This window comes from Hyaena hyaena, unplaced genomic scaffold (assembly GCF_003009895.1).
Source record: "Hyaena hyaena isolate Hyena2069 unplaced genomic scaffold, ASM300989v1 scaffold_660, whole genome shotgun sequence".
NCBI lineage: Eukaryota > Metazoa > Chordata > Mammalia > Carnivora > Hyaenidae > Hyaena > Hyaena hyaena.
The window spans coordinates 417,236-429,949 of record NW_024081292.1 but is presented as its reverse complement, the minus strand read 5'-3'; the positions used below and the strand labels follow the sequence as shown (position 1 = coordinate 429,949).

The 12,714-nt window shown below is 35.0% G+C and overlaps 1 protein-coding gene across 1 annotated transcript in view; it reads right to left on the bottom strand.

Moving 5' to 3' along the window:
* PREX2 (phosphatidylinositol-3,4,5-trisphosphate dependent Rac exchange factor 2) overlaps window positions 1-12,714 on the bottom strand; it is a 299,267-nt gene that overhangs the window by 93,671 nt on the left and 192,882 nt on the right. Inside the window, exons 31-32 of the mRNA XM_039216921.1 lie at window positions 7,208-7,249; window positions 1,737-1,954 (exon numbers count right to left, since the gene is read on the bottom strand). Coding sequence (XP_039072852.1) covers window positions 1,737-1,954; window positions 7,208-7,249 — 260 coding nt within the window. The remainder of the gene's footprint in view (window positions 1-1,736; window positions 1,955-7,207; window positions 7,250-12,714) is intronic.

Sequence of the window (12,714 nt, the reverse complement as noted above, 5' to 3'; positions counted from 1 at the left end):
ACAGCTATCCCATCACAAGTGTCCTAGTATCTTATTGTAGTTTTGAGTTGCATTTCCCCAATGGCTAATGATGTTGATCATCTTTACATGTGCTTTCTGGCCATTTTGTATCTTCTTTCAAGAAACATGTATTCAAATCCTTTGTTTGCTTTTTTAACTGAGTTGTCTTTTTATTAAGAGTTAAGAATTCATTCTAGAGTCTTGGGGCACCTGGGTGGCTCAGTTGGTTAAGTGTCTGACTTTTGATCTCAGCTCAGATCATGATTTCACAGTTTGTGAGCCCACATCAGGCTCTGCGCTGACAGGTGCGGAACCTGCTTGGGATTCTGTCTCTTCTTCTCTGCCCTTCCCCTGCTTGTGCTCTCTCTCTCTCTTAATCTCAAAATAAATTTAAAAAATAAAAAAAAAAGAATTCTTTCTAGAGTCTGGATATAAGTCACTTATCAGATATATAAGTTGCAAATATTTTCTCCCATTCCTTGGGATTTCAAACAAAATTAAGTTTAAAGTAAAAGTACCAGCACTTGATTAAACAATGACAGTTTTAAAGTAAGAGTAGAATAGAAATGAAGCCTCATTCAGTCACACATTTAACGAAAACTTAATGCTACCATGTGTTAGAAAGTGGGCTTCCCTTCTTATGTCATTTCTATTTGATAGGAAATGATTAATATTTATTTAGTTTTTAAACATTTCCCAAAGTGCCTTATTTCAAAACTTTCATTAGTTAAATCTTTCTCAGTTTTATTAACAATCGAATAAGAAATCCATCACCCACATGGAATGCATAGAATCTTTTCAAAAGAATCTAATTTTGTTTCTTTGAAGTACACTGAGGCGGACTTTCTTACCTTATCCTTCCAGAACCCTCGATGACTGTGCAGTACTACAGTTACCTCCCTATCTTCATTATCATTGAAGAAAAAGATTTTGGTATATAAACTCACATACATTTGTTTAAAACCTCAACCATGTTACTTGGTAGTCACACATTCTATGTGTACTTTAATAGGTGACATAGGATCTCATATTTAAAATTACAATTCTATTTAACGAGTACTTTCAGCTTATATGTAAGAGTGAACATATTTGCCTTTAAATATCATGACAACTATCAGAACCACAGAAAGTATATGTTAAAAGACAACTTTGATTTATCAACTATTTTGCGATGCTTTCTTCATATGTGCTGTGGGCAACGGACGTATAAATATGGAATATTCTACAATACTTAAGGCAGTGTTTTCATTAACAGGACAAACATGCATGCAAAGGAAGGAAATAAAATCATTTAACATACAGAAATTTTAAACAGATTGTCAGACAGTAAGGCATGCGAGTTGTCAGAGCTTGTCAACCAAGCAGGCTCTAGGACATCAACCTCAGTGGAACCGTGGGTTTCATGGCAGGCTATTTCTTCTGGATTGGAAATCAGGAACCACAGCAGAAAGACCCTCTTTCCTCTGATGATCTTTCTCAGTCAGTGCTAAGGGATACAGCAATTAGTAACAGATGGAGGCTTTCTCTGCAGCCTGAGAATAAATAAAAATCAATAAAGAAGGAATACCTTCTACATACTTATTACTAAAACCATATTTGCCCATGGAAAAATGCACTCTTTTAAAGTAGCTGACTAACTGCTGATACATAATGAATAACCACTTCTTATATGAGGAATATGCTACAAGGTGTGTTACAGTTGTCACAGATAGTGAGAGATATTGGTGATTCCTTACCAAGTTTGGTGACAGGAGCGACTGAAAGTGAAAAAGAACCCCTGCATTTGCTATCTGGTCCAGCCACCTTCTGCTGGCTTCCCCAGTGTCCATCTCGTTGTCTTTGCTGTTGTCAAACATCTGGTTTAAGGCTGCCATGAGCTGCTCAGAGAAGGCACAGACTGTGGCCACAAGACTCTGGCAGAAAACCATGTCTCTTCGGAGCTGCGTCTCGCTGTCTGTAACCCAGGAGAACATAGAGACAGTTTTGAAAAATGTCACAGGTGAATAAAATCAATTCATTAGGCATTTATATTTTCTGTTATTGGTTCTGGTAAGCAAATCTGGATCTCTTAGATTTATCTATTAAACTTCATGAGTTGTAAACATGCCCAGTTTATAAATTCTTATATTTCATTGAAATAGTAATATATTTACAGTTTTAACACACACAGATTTTCACCAGGATTCTTATTCTGCAATTGGTTGGATTTTTGATGGGCCCACACTGAAGGTATGTTTACCCTGTGAATTGCCACTCTTGGGCCACTGTTTTTTCGAAGTGGAAACAAGCTTGCCTCTGAGAACCTGATCACAGAGACTCATTTCTATGGGTGTTTGGATACATACAAACTCCAGGAACTATATAAATATAAGCCACACATTCTATGCATTGAAAAATCACTTGTACTAGAAGAACAATAAAAGTGAAAATACTCATATACTTAAAAGTGTAGTGAATATTTCAAGGGCTCAGGATTTTCAGAAATGAAGAAGCATTGTCAATATTAGTGTAATATATATATATATAAATGTTGCCAGTATTTAGTAATGAGTTCTTGCTTTATTGATAAAAGGCATGATTTTTAAGTTGTTTACCAAGAACAGTGATCTTATGTTTTTAATAACCATCAAGGGCATGTGAACACATAATGTAATTGCTGTGTGTTACCTAGTTTCACTATTAGCAAAAGCTACTCTTTAAAAAATTAATATAAAAAGGATTGACTATTTTAAATATTTAATTTTATAATGAAAATATTCATTTATTATGTTGAACTATACGAACTTGCTGCTTTACTAGGTCAAAATGATTGAATATGGAAATTCCATATGGTTCAACTTATTAACTTAATCAACAACATGTGTAAGACATTTCCCTTAAGTGATTATATGCCATGTGTCTCATTCAAATAGATAGAAAAGAGTGTTTTACAGGTAACTGTGAAATAGCTAAACTGGGAAAAAACTGTCCAAGCCTCAATTAAGAAAAAAGCAAAACATTTATTTTCTTGTCCACAATTTCTAACAAAGTGTAGACATTCAGGAACTATTTACTGAATTAATAATGAAAATGATGAGCCAATAGAGCAACCAACAAACAAATTAAGTGGAATGAAAATGTATGAGCTCATTCTCTGACTTGATGAAATGTCTGGATTTAGTTTAACCTAGAAGGACAATTCAGACAGCTTGGTAGCCAAAATGTGTAGCTGCAATACTGAGTTCAAGACAGAAACTACATAATATTGCCCTATATCTTTCTTGTACATTCTTGCTTTGCTTTTCTATTGTCCTACAGCAAAGCAGAAAATATGGAAAATTAAAATAATACTTCAGTAATTTTAGCAAGAATACTCCCACCTATAACCTGAGAATAATTTCATAATAAAAACTGAATTGGAAAGAAATGCCTTATATGAAGAATGGAAAGTTAAGGTCTAGAGAAGGAAGGATCCAATTCCATTGAGAACTTTAGAAGAAATCACAAGGGTTAATAACTTTGCCACTAGGAGATATAATTCTTCAAATTCCTTTTGAGAAGAAATGCTCAAATTTCTTCCCTTGTTTTAAACCTTAGAAAGAACGCTTAGATGTTTTATCTACACTCTGTTACTATATTGTATATGCGTTTAAAGCCAAGTAAAATTTTCATTCAACCTCTTTATCAAATCACATAATGATCACACAAAGTTGTATTTGTTCATTAATTCTAACTTTTCACACTGAATACACCACAGGAATTAAACATGGCACCAGTTACCAGGGGTATGAAGACATCCAAGATGCGGTCTCGGCCATGTCTGTGCTCACAGAAACAGTAACGGAAGTTGACATGCAAGATGTCCTTGGGCCACAAGGCCATTTAAATTTCAAACCAACATATTTTTAAATGAAAAATATTTTATAAATGCTTCCTATTTAATGAGGCGATTTTCAGTTTACTTTCCTATTTTCAAAAAGGCTTGTTTGCATAAACTTCAATATGCACATCATACTGAGATTTTCAAGTAACTTTTACATATTATTGTTTCTGGTGAGTAACAAAGGTAGAAAACTCAAAATGGCAGAAAGGGGTCTTTACGATCTATCTATCCTCAAGTTATGTTGACAGCTTATAAATGCATTACTTCCCCCCATTCATCTCTACACCAGCAACAATCTTCACAAACTTGTGAGATTGTCTCTGAAAGCAGCCAGGACCCTGGCTGTACAGACCTCTCCTCTTTGAGCAACACACTACTGCTCAGGTATCTCAAATGTTAAATGCTCTTATAAATGCTCTTAGAGATCACACCTTTGGGCTCTCTGGTTATGGACACTTTCCCACCCTTTCTGTGAGCAAACGTTAAGTCATCCTTAAGAGTCTACTCCTTGAACTACTGAAACCCACTGAACTTATAAAATATTATCTCCTCTGGTGAAATTCCCCTCTCTCTCAGTAAGCATCCTGCACTCCTGGATCTGCCACCACAGGCCTGGGGGCATCCGTGTACATGTTGGCTAGTTACTCAGCATTGTGAGAGTCTGTTTACACGTTTAGGTTCCCCAAGAGACCATCAGCATAGCAAGACCAGGGGAAGTGGCATATAATGTGAATTATGCTCATGAACCTAAAGGCATATAATCTGATTTCATCTACCCATTCCACCCATTTTAAACCAAATAACCCTACATATCAGATTCCTATATATAATGTGAGGTATTTCTACTTCTTAGATCTACAATAAAGATAAATGAGATTTAGCACTTATCAAAGTAAAATTGCACAGCATGATTACTGTGATTCTTCTTTTCTCCAGCATCTAGCAGGGTGGCACTGAGTGGAGCTCAGTTCTATTGCTAAATAGGGAATAAACCACATGATGAACAAAGACACCAAAATAAGCAAACTCCCAGCAAAAACTGACAAGTCTTTTCTTATAATTACGCAGATGTTCAATATTCACAAGTGTCCATACTTCTCCAAAACTATTCTGATTCCTCATTTTTATCAATAAGAACTACAGCAAGAACAACAGCTGCTTCTAGCTTCTAGCAAAAGAAGAAAGGCATGGAGAGCTGTTTTTTGGTGACAGTTTGTTTACTGTTTTTGCAAACTAATAAGTCTCTTGTAGTGGGAATACCCTCAAAACAAATGGATGTTTTACTTATCAAAGGCTTCCGTTTCATTCCAGTATTTAAGTACCTACTTAAAATCACCTTATACAAACATGTTTTAAAATAGTAACACTTCATTTACTCTCCACTGTTTAAAAAGCTCAAATTCCATAGCCGGTCTAAAAAAGAATGAGATGGTTTCTAGACACACAAGTATCCCTAGTTATTATTCTTAGACTGCAGGGAAAAGAAATTTTTTTAAAAAGTAACAACAAAGAAAAGAGAGATTAGAGAGAGACAGAGAGAGAGAGAGACAGATAGGAATAAAGGTAAGTTAAAAACAACATTTAGCAGACACAATCTACCCTTTACAAGTGGATAGCATAATTCTGCAGCCAATAATATGGAGTAATTTGGCTGCATTCTGATGTTAACCTCTATATGAGGGAGAAAAAAGGGTGAGTAAATAAAGTAGGAAAAAGGAGAATGCTGATGGGAATAGAAAAATTAAATTGAAATCAAAATAAGGATCTACAAGAACAGCCATTTGAATACTAATGAATAAAGCAATGTGTTCCAGGACCACTTCTGCAACTGACATCACTAAGTTTGAATTTCATCTGCCACTTACTATTAATGCAACTACTCAACAAGGCATCTAATCTTCCAGATGCTCAAAAATATGTGTTGAATGAATACCAGTTAGTAGTTATTATTAATTAGCCTGAACATTAATTTCTTCACCTTTAAACCTATGTAAAAATAATATTCTCACAGAGTGATTGTGAGGACCCAAGGAAATCTATAAATATGAGATCTATCAACTAGTGGTTATTAGTAAAACTAAAAAAAGTAAGATATTTTGTTGTTGTTATTATTACTCAGTCAAAAAACAAGACAACTACTTCTTTAAATAAAAAACCAGCCAATAAACAAAAAAAGCTCTCTGGCTAACTTGACTCATTCATTCACTTATAATTTAAATTCTCCAGGTGTGAAAGACTGTTAAAGACTCCTCCTTCTAAGTACAGTCCACTTCTCCACCCCTTGATTTTGGCCCACCTACCTCTTGTTCATAAACCAAAATTAGACACAGTTTCACAATAAACCCCATTTGCACAATTAACTTTACCAAAACCTGGTTCCTTCCTCCTTTTTAATTATATTCTCTGTTTGTGTATATATATATATAAATAAGTTAAAATTAAATATTATATTATATATATAAATTAAAATTAAATGAATATATATAAATTAAATATGTATACTTTGAGATTTGTATTTTTTTCCTTTTTTTAAATTTAAATTTTATTTAGTTAACATACAGTACAATATTGGTTTCAGGAGTAGAATTCAATGATTCATCACTTACGTACAATAACCAGTGCTCATCACAAGTGCCCTCCTTAATACCCTTCACTCATCTTAGCCCATCCCCCACCCCCACCCACCCCCTCCATCAACCTTCAGTTTGTTCTCTTTCATTAAGAATCTCCTGTGGTTTGTTTCTCTCTCTTCTCTCCTTCCCCTTCCCATATGTTCATCTGTTTTGTTTCTTAAATTCCACATATGACTGAAATCTATGGTATTTGTATTTGTTTTTCCAATTTATTTCTCTCAGCAAAGTACTATCTAGCTCCATCCAATCATTGCAAATGGCAAGATTTCATTCTTTTGGATGGCTGAGTAATATTCCATTGTGAACTACATCTTCTTTATCCATTCATTATTTGATGGACAGTTGGGCTCTCTTCATAGTTTGGCTATTGTTGATAATGCTGCTATAAGCACTAGGGTGCATGTACTCCTTAGAATCTGTATTTTTGCATCCTTTGTGTAAATACCTAATAGTAAAATTGCTGGATTGTAGGGTAGCTCTATTTTTAGTTAAATATATATTTATATACATTTCCTTGTTTGTACTATAATTGATGATGAGCATGTTTTGTATTTTTATTAAAACTAAGTATTTTTTAAAAATCTTTCCAAGGCTTTAGAGAGAGTAGGGATAGTATTTACATCTAATTTATTGAAGGCATTGCCTTGATATCATGAGACTTCTAAGGTCATGGGACACAATAATTTCAAACAGTAAAAATGGGAAATATTACCTGAATATTCAAGAAGAGCCAAGAGTATCCTACACTTCACCTCTGCACAAAAAGAAAACATAACAGTTAGCCGTTCAGTCTTTTTTTACCATTAACACCACATTTTAATTAACTACGTAGGAAAAATTAGCACAATCTTACTCCATTAGATAATAAAAATCCCATTTACTTGACATTCTATTCTTCCTATCTACTATATAAATTCTATTCATTGCTCAAGGGGCTAAAATTCATTCCATTTCTAAATTAAATTAGCCTGAGAGACACCCTTCAAATTCTGCTACCTTTGTAAGTCATCCCTTATAGCTGCTGTAGTTTGCACGGTGTTCTCTAAACTCCTACAGGTATTGTGGTCTTGATCAATAAGCCCTCAAACAGCACTTTTCCTTAGTTACTTAAACTTTTAAATGTTATATATGCATTTATAAACTTTATATATAAATATACATATTTTTTATAAAAAATTTTTAATGTTTATTCATTATTTTTGAGAGAGACAGAGAGAGAGGGAGGGAAAGACAGGGCACGGGCAGGGGAGGGGCAGAGAGAGGGGAAGACACAGAATTAAGCAGGCTCCAGTCTCTCAGCTGTCAGCACCAAGAGCTCAACACAGGGTTCGAACTCATAGACTATGAGATCATGACTTGAGCTGAAGTTGGACACTTAACTGACTGAGCCATCCAGGAGCCTCTATAAATATAAATATTTTATTATGCATTACATATTAAAATCATAAGTTAATTATACAGATTATAGTTGTAAATTATATATAATGTATAGCTATATAATCTCTCTCTATATAGACTTCCTTTCCTATCTATATGTCAAGATACTGTTCTCAAGTGCAGAAAAATATTAAACATTTCCAAATACTCTTCTTCCCAACACATTTCCAAATGAGGGCAATCACAAATATTTGTTAAATGATGTGTATTAGCTTCATACTCATTGCCTTACTTCTAATTGGTAGTTTACTTGCAATAAGGAAATATGAAAACATTCAAAGCTTCTTTATGTGCCCATCATGGGAAATAAAAAAAGGTTGGGCTGCATCCTATTCCAGACACGTTCACAGTAGAGCGAAAGCAACAAAATTATCTGATAAGAAATGTTGGAAATACTTGAAAGGACATTACATTTTACAAGGAAAATAACAAGAACATGAGAATTTCAGAGGCAGGAAAGTATGAGAAAGAGTCAGAAGAACGATCTGCTACGGTCGTCCCCCTTATCCATGTGGGATATGGACTAAGACCCCCGGTGGGTGCCTGAAACCATGGATGGTGCTGAACACTATATAAACTATGTTTTTCCTGTACATACGTATCTATTACGAAGTTTAATTTACAAATTAGGCACAGTAAGAGATTAACAAGAACTAATAATAAAATAGAACAATTATAATAATCTATTGTATTAAATTATGTGAAATGGCTCTCTCTCAAAATATCTTACTGTACTGTATTTAACCTTCTTCCTGTGATGATGTGAGATGTAAAATGCCTACATGATGAGAGGAAGTAGGCACTGTGATGTAGAGTTAAGCTACTATTAACCTTCTGATGATAAGCAGAAAGACGATCTTCTACTTCTGGACTGTGATTGACTAAGGGTCAATGAAACCAAGGAAAGCAAAACTGCGGAATTATAGGGTACCCCTGTACTATCTCTGTGCTATTCAGAAAATTGCTCAAGTACAGTTGACCCTTGAATAACAAAGGCTTGAACTGCACGTGTCCACTTATATGTGGAAATTTTTCAATAAATACAGTACAGTACTACAAATGTATTTTCTCTTCTTCATGATTTTCTTAACATTTTCTTTACTCAGGCTTACTTTAAGAATATAGTATATGATATGTATAACATACAAAATATGAATTAACTGAATGTTTATGTTATCAGTAAGGCTTCTGGTCAGCAGTAAGCTATTAGTAGCTAGGTTTCAGGGGAAGTAAAAAACTACATGCAGATTTTTGACTGTGTAGGAAATCAGTGTCACTAATCCTCATGTTGTTCAATGGCCAATCGTACTTTAACATTCAATGTGCTCATTCATAAGTGATGATAATACCTATCTCATTTATTTCATGAGCCTGTGTAAGAAAAATAAAAGGGGATATATATTAAAAACCTTTAAAGTACTCTGTATCTATGATGCACTATAGTTATTATAATCTGGACCTAGCTAAAGTTGGTATAGAATTCTAAGTGAGTCCTGAAATACTTTATACATTTTTTAAAGTTACATTGTCAGGTGAGTAGGTATATAACCTAAGAGTTAGAAAGAGTGTTAGCAAGAGCATATAGTAAAGAATGAATACCAAACATACAACAATCTAGCATAGAAAAGACTTTATTGTATCATTCAGAGACAGAGACAGAGATTGGGATATAGTTAGATAGCCCCATTGAAAAATGGCTCCCAACATTAGATTGATGAGTTTAGACTTATCTAACAAAAATTACTATAAAGTTCTGGAGCAGAGTACCAAATTATTAACATATTTTAGGAAGATGAATATAGTTTACAGTAATACATAAATCAGAAAAGATGTAGGCAGGGGAATCACCAGAAAACTATTCCAATTATTGAGGTAGGGAGAAAAATGGGAAAATTGGAGACCTATGATTTTAAAAAAAGAAGAAGCTCTTTAGGATATTTGGAACAGAGGCAGAAAAAAATGGGAAAAAAGTAAGTTGCTGAAAAAAATTATAGATTTTGAGAAAAGTACAATTTTTGTAGGGAGCAAGAGTTGAAAATGTGTTCACTAATAAACATTTGAATTTAAAGTGATGATGGGTCCAATTCTGCCACCAAATCCAGTGTGTTTTTACCCCATACCATCAAGCAATTATTCAATACTATCTGGGTATCCTACAATTTGACTCAGTTCTGGAATCAACCTGAAGATAGCATCAGATCTCACAGGGCAAAAGCTCAGTTTCACAAGACTGCTCACCCACTCCCCCCCCCACACACACACACTTCAGGCACCAACTGTGGGTCCAGGTTGTCACCTGTGTTTCTGACTAATTGGCTACAGACTGGAAAGTCCAACAGCTCCATCCTTGATTTTGATAATTTGCTAGAGTGGCTCACCGAATCCTGAGAAACATCTAAATCACCAGTGTATTATAACTCAGGAGCAGTCAGTAGGAAGGGATGCACTGGGTAAGGAAGGCATGGGAAATGGTGCAGAGCTTCCATGCTCTCTAAATGCACCACTCTTCTAGAACCCACCTGGAATCTCATCCTTTTGGGATCTTATGGAGGCTTCTTTACATAGGCATGGTTGATTAAATCAATGGTTATTGTTGACTGAACTAAATCCACAGCCCCTGTCACCTGGGTAGGGGTGGGAAGATGAAAAGTTCCAACCCCCTCATCACAGGGTTGGCTTCCCTGACAACCAGCCCCCATCAGTAGAAGTTTTCCAAAAGTCACCTCATTGACATAACAAAAGACACCTTTATTGTTCTCATCACAAGAAATTCCAAGAGTTTTAGAAAATCTGCCAGGAAAGGGGACAAAGACCAGCATCTATTTCGTATTATAAACCACAATGTCACAGTGTACTAATCAAGTAAAAATGTCTTCAGCTGGCTGATAATTTGAGATCATAATTTAGTGTAGAGATTAAGCAGGAGACAGGTATCATCTTTGTGATACTACACAATGAATCTATCCCCCCATTTAGTCTACTGTTTTTTTCTGCTCTCTTCTACCCTCAGTTTAGAAGGCTATATATGGATGAATGACACTGTGATGTAGTTTAGAAAGGGTACTGTAACAGTGTTTCCTATATAAAGATCATATAATTATATTTTGATATCGTATTTGAGATACACTTGATAGATATTTTGAAATCAGAGAAGAATGAATGAGGAGGTTCAAAACACACTATCCCAAAATATGGCAATTTGGCACACCAAAAATTTCAACATGAAGGAATTTGAGAAAAGGCAGGTGTACAGAGGATTCTGCTTCCCCACTGAAGCAGATCATAAAACCCTCATGTGAGAAGTGCCCTCCCAATCCCAGAAGAAAAGAACATCCTTATCTCAGAACACACAGAGGAATACTCAGAGGAACAGGCCTTACTAAGTTTCCCCAGTTTATGAAAAGTTTCCCTTTGCTCATATACTTTTGTCCTGTCACATTTTAGCAAAATTTTCTACTCTTCATCAAATGTAGTTTAAAAGCATTCTTTTTTCCTGGTCTTCATTTCCTTAGAAGGGCTCCCATGTAATGTAAAGATATTAAATGAATGTAAATCGGTTTTTTTTTTGCTTATTAATTTTTTTTGGTCTGACTAATTTATAGGATCCCAGCTAGAGAACCTAGAATGAAAAAGATTACTTTTTTTCCTCCCCCACAGGAACGTCAGAATGAGGTTGTCCCAGCTACCTATATAAACCATGAAATTCTGGCAAGGTGACATTATGTTCAATTTCTAGCCAAGACCTATCCCTTCATTAAACAATCCCCTATATAAAGACAAGTGGGAAACTGAAAATTAGTTTAAGTTGAATAGGATAAATTCATGATGAATTGGTGAGGACTTATGATGAAAATGTGATATTTTTAATTAATTAATAAATTATTTTAGAGAGAAGAGACAGTAAGCAGGGGAGAGGGGCTGAGGGAGAGAAAGAGAATCTTAAGCAGGCTCCAAGTGCTCAGCATAGCCCCTGATGCAGGACTCAATCCCACGGCCCTGAAATCATAAGCTGGATGCTCAACTGACTGTGCCACTCAGGTGCCCCCCAAATGTAAGTTTTTTAAAACGAGTATCATTAAAAATTAAGCTTTATATCTTACATTAGAAAAAGTTTATATGTCAAAGATAAAGCTTCTTAAAAAACAAGAAAAGGGGGCGCCTGGGTGGCTCAGTCAGTTAAGCATCTGACTTCAGCTCAGGTCATGATCTCAGGTCATGAGTTCAAGTCCCACGTCGGGCTCTGTGCTGACACCTAGCTCAGAGCCTAGAGCTTGTTTCAGATTCTGTGTCTCCCTCTCTCTCTGACCTTCCCTGCTCATGCTGTCTCTCTCTCTATCTCTCAGAAATAAATAAAGAAAAAAGAAAAAAAAAACAAGAAAAGGTTTAAAGATTTCTCTGTTCTTGATACTGCATTTACTCTAAACACAATTATAAGATGAAAAAACCCCTCAAAGATGGTGACAACAAGTCCATTTACAACTTGTAGGAGTTTTATGATATTGGCATTTATTCCACAAAAAATACTACCTTTTACACAGTAAAATAAACATATGTTTAAATTCCTTTAAGCCCTTTAAAGTGCTTTAAAAATATATTTATCATTTTTGTTATTCATTATTTTGGGGGGTTTTAAATTCAGACTTTTCATTAAATATGATGTTGTGAGTCACAAGTAGCCATTATATTTAGCTATAAACTAAAATTACAGGGGTGCCTGAGTGGTTCAGTTGGTTAAGCATCCGACTTCAGTTGAAGTCATGATCTCATGGTTTGTGAGTTTGA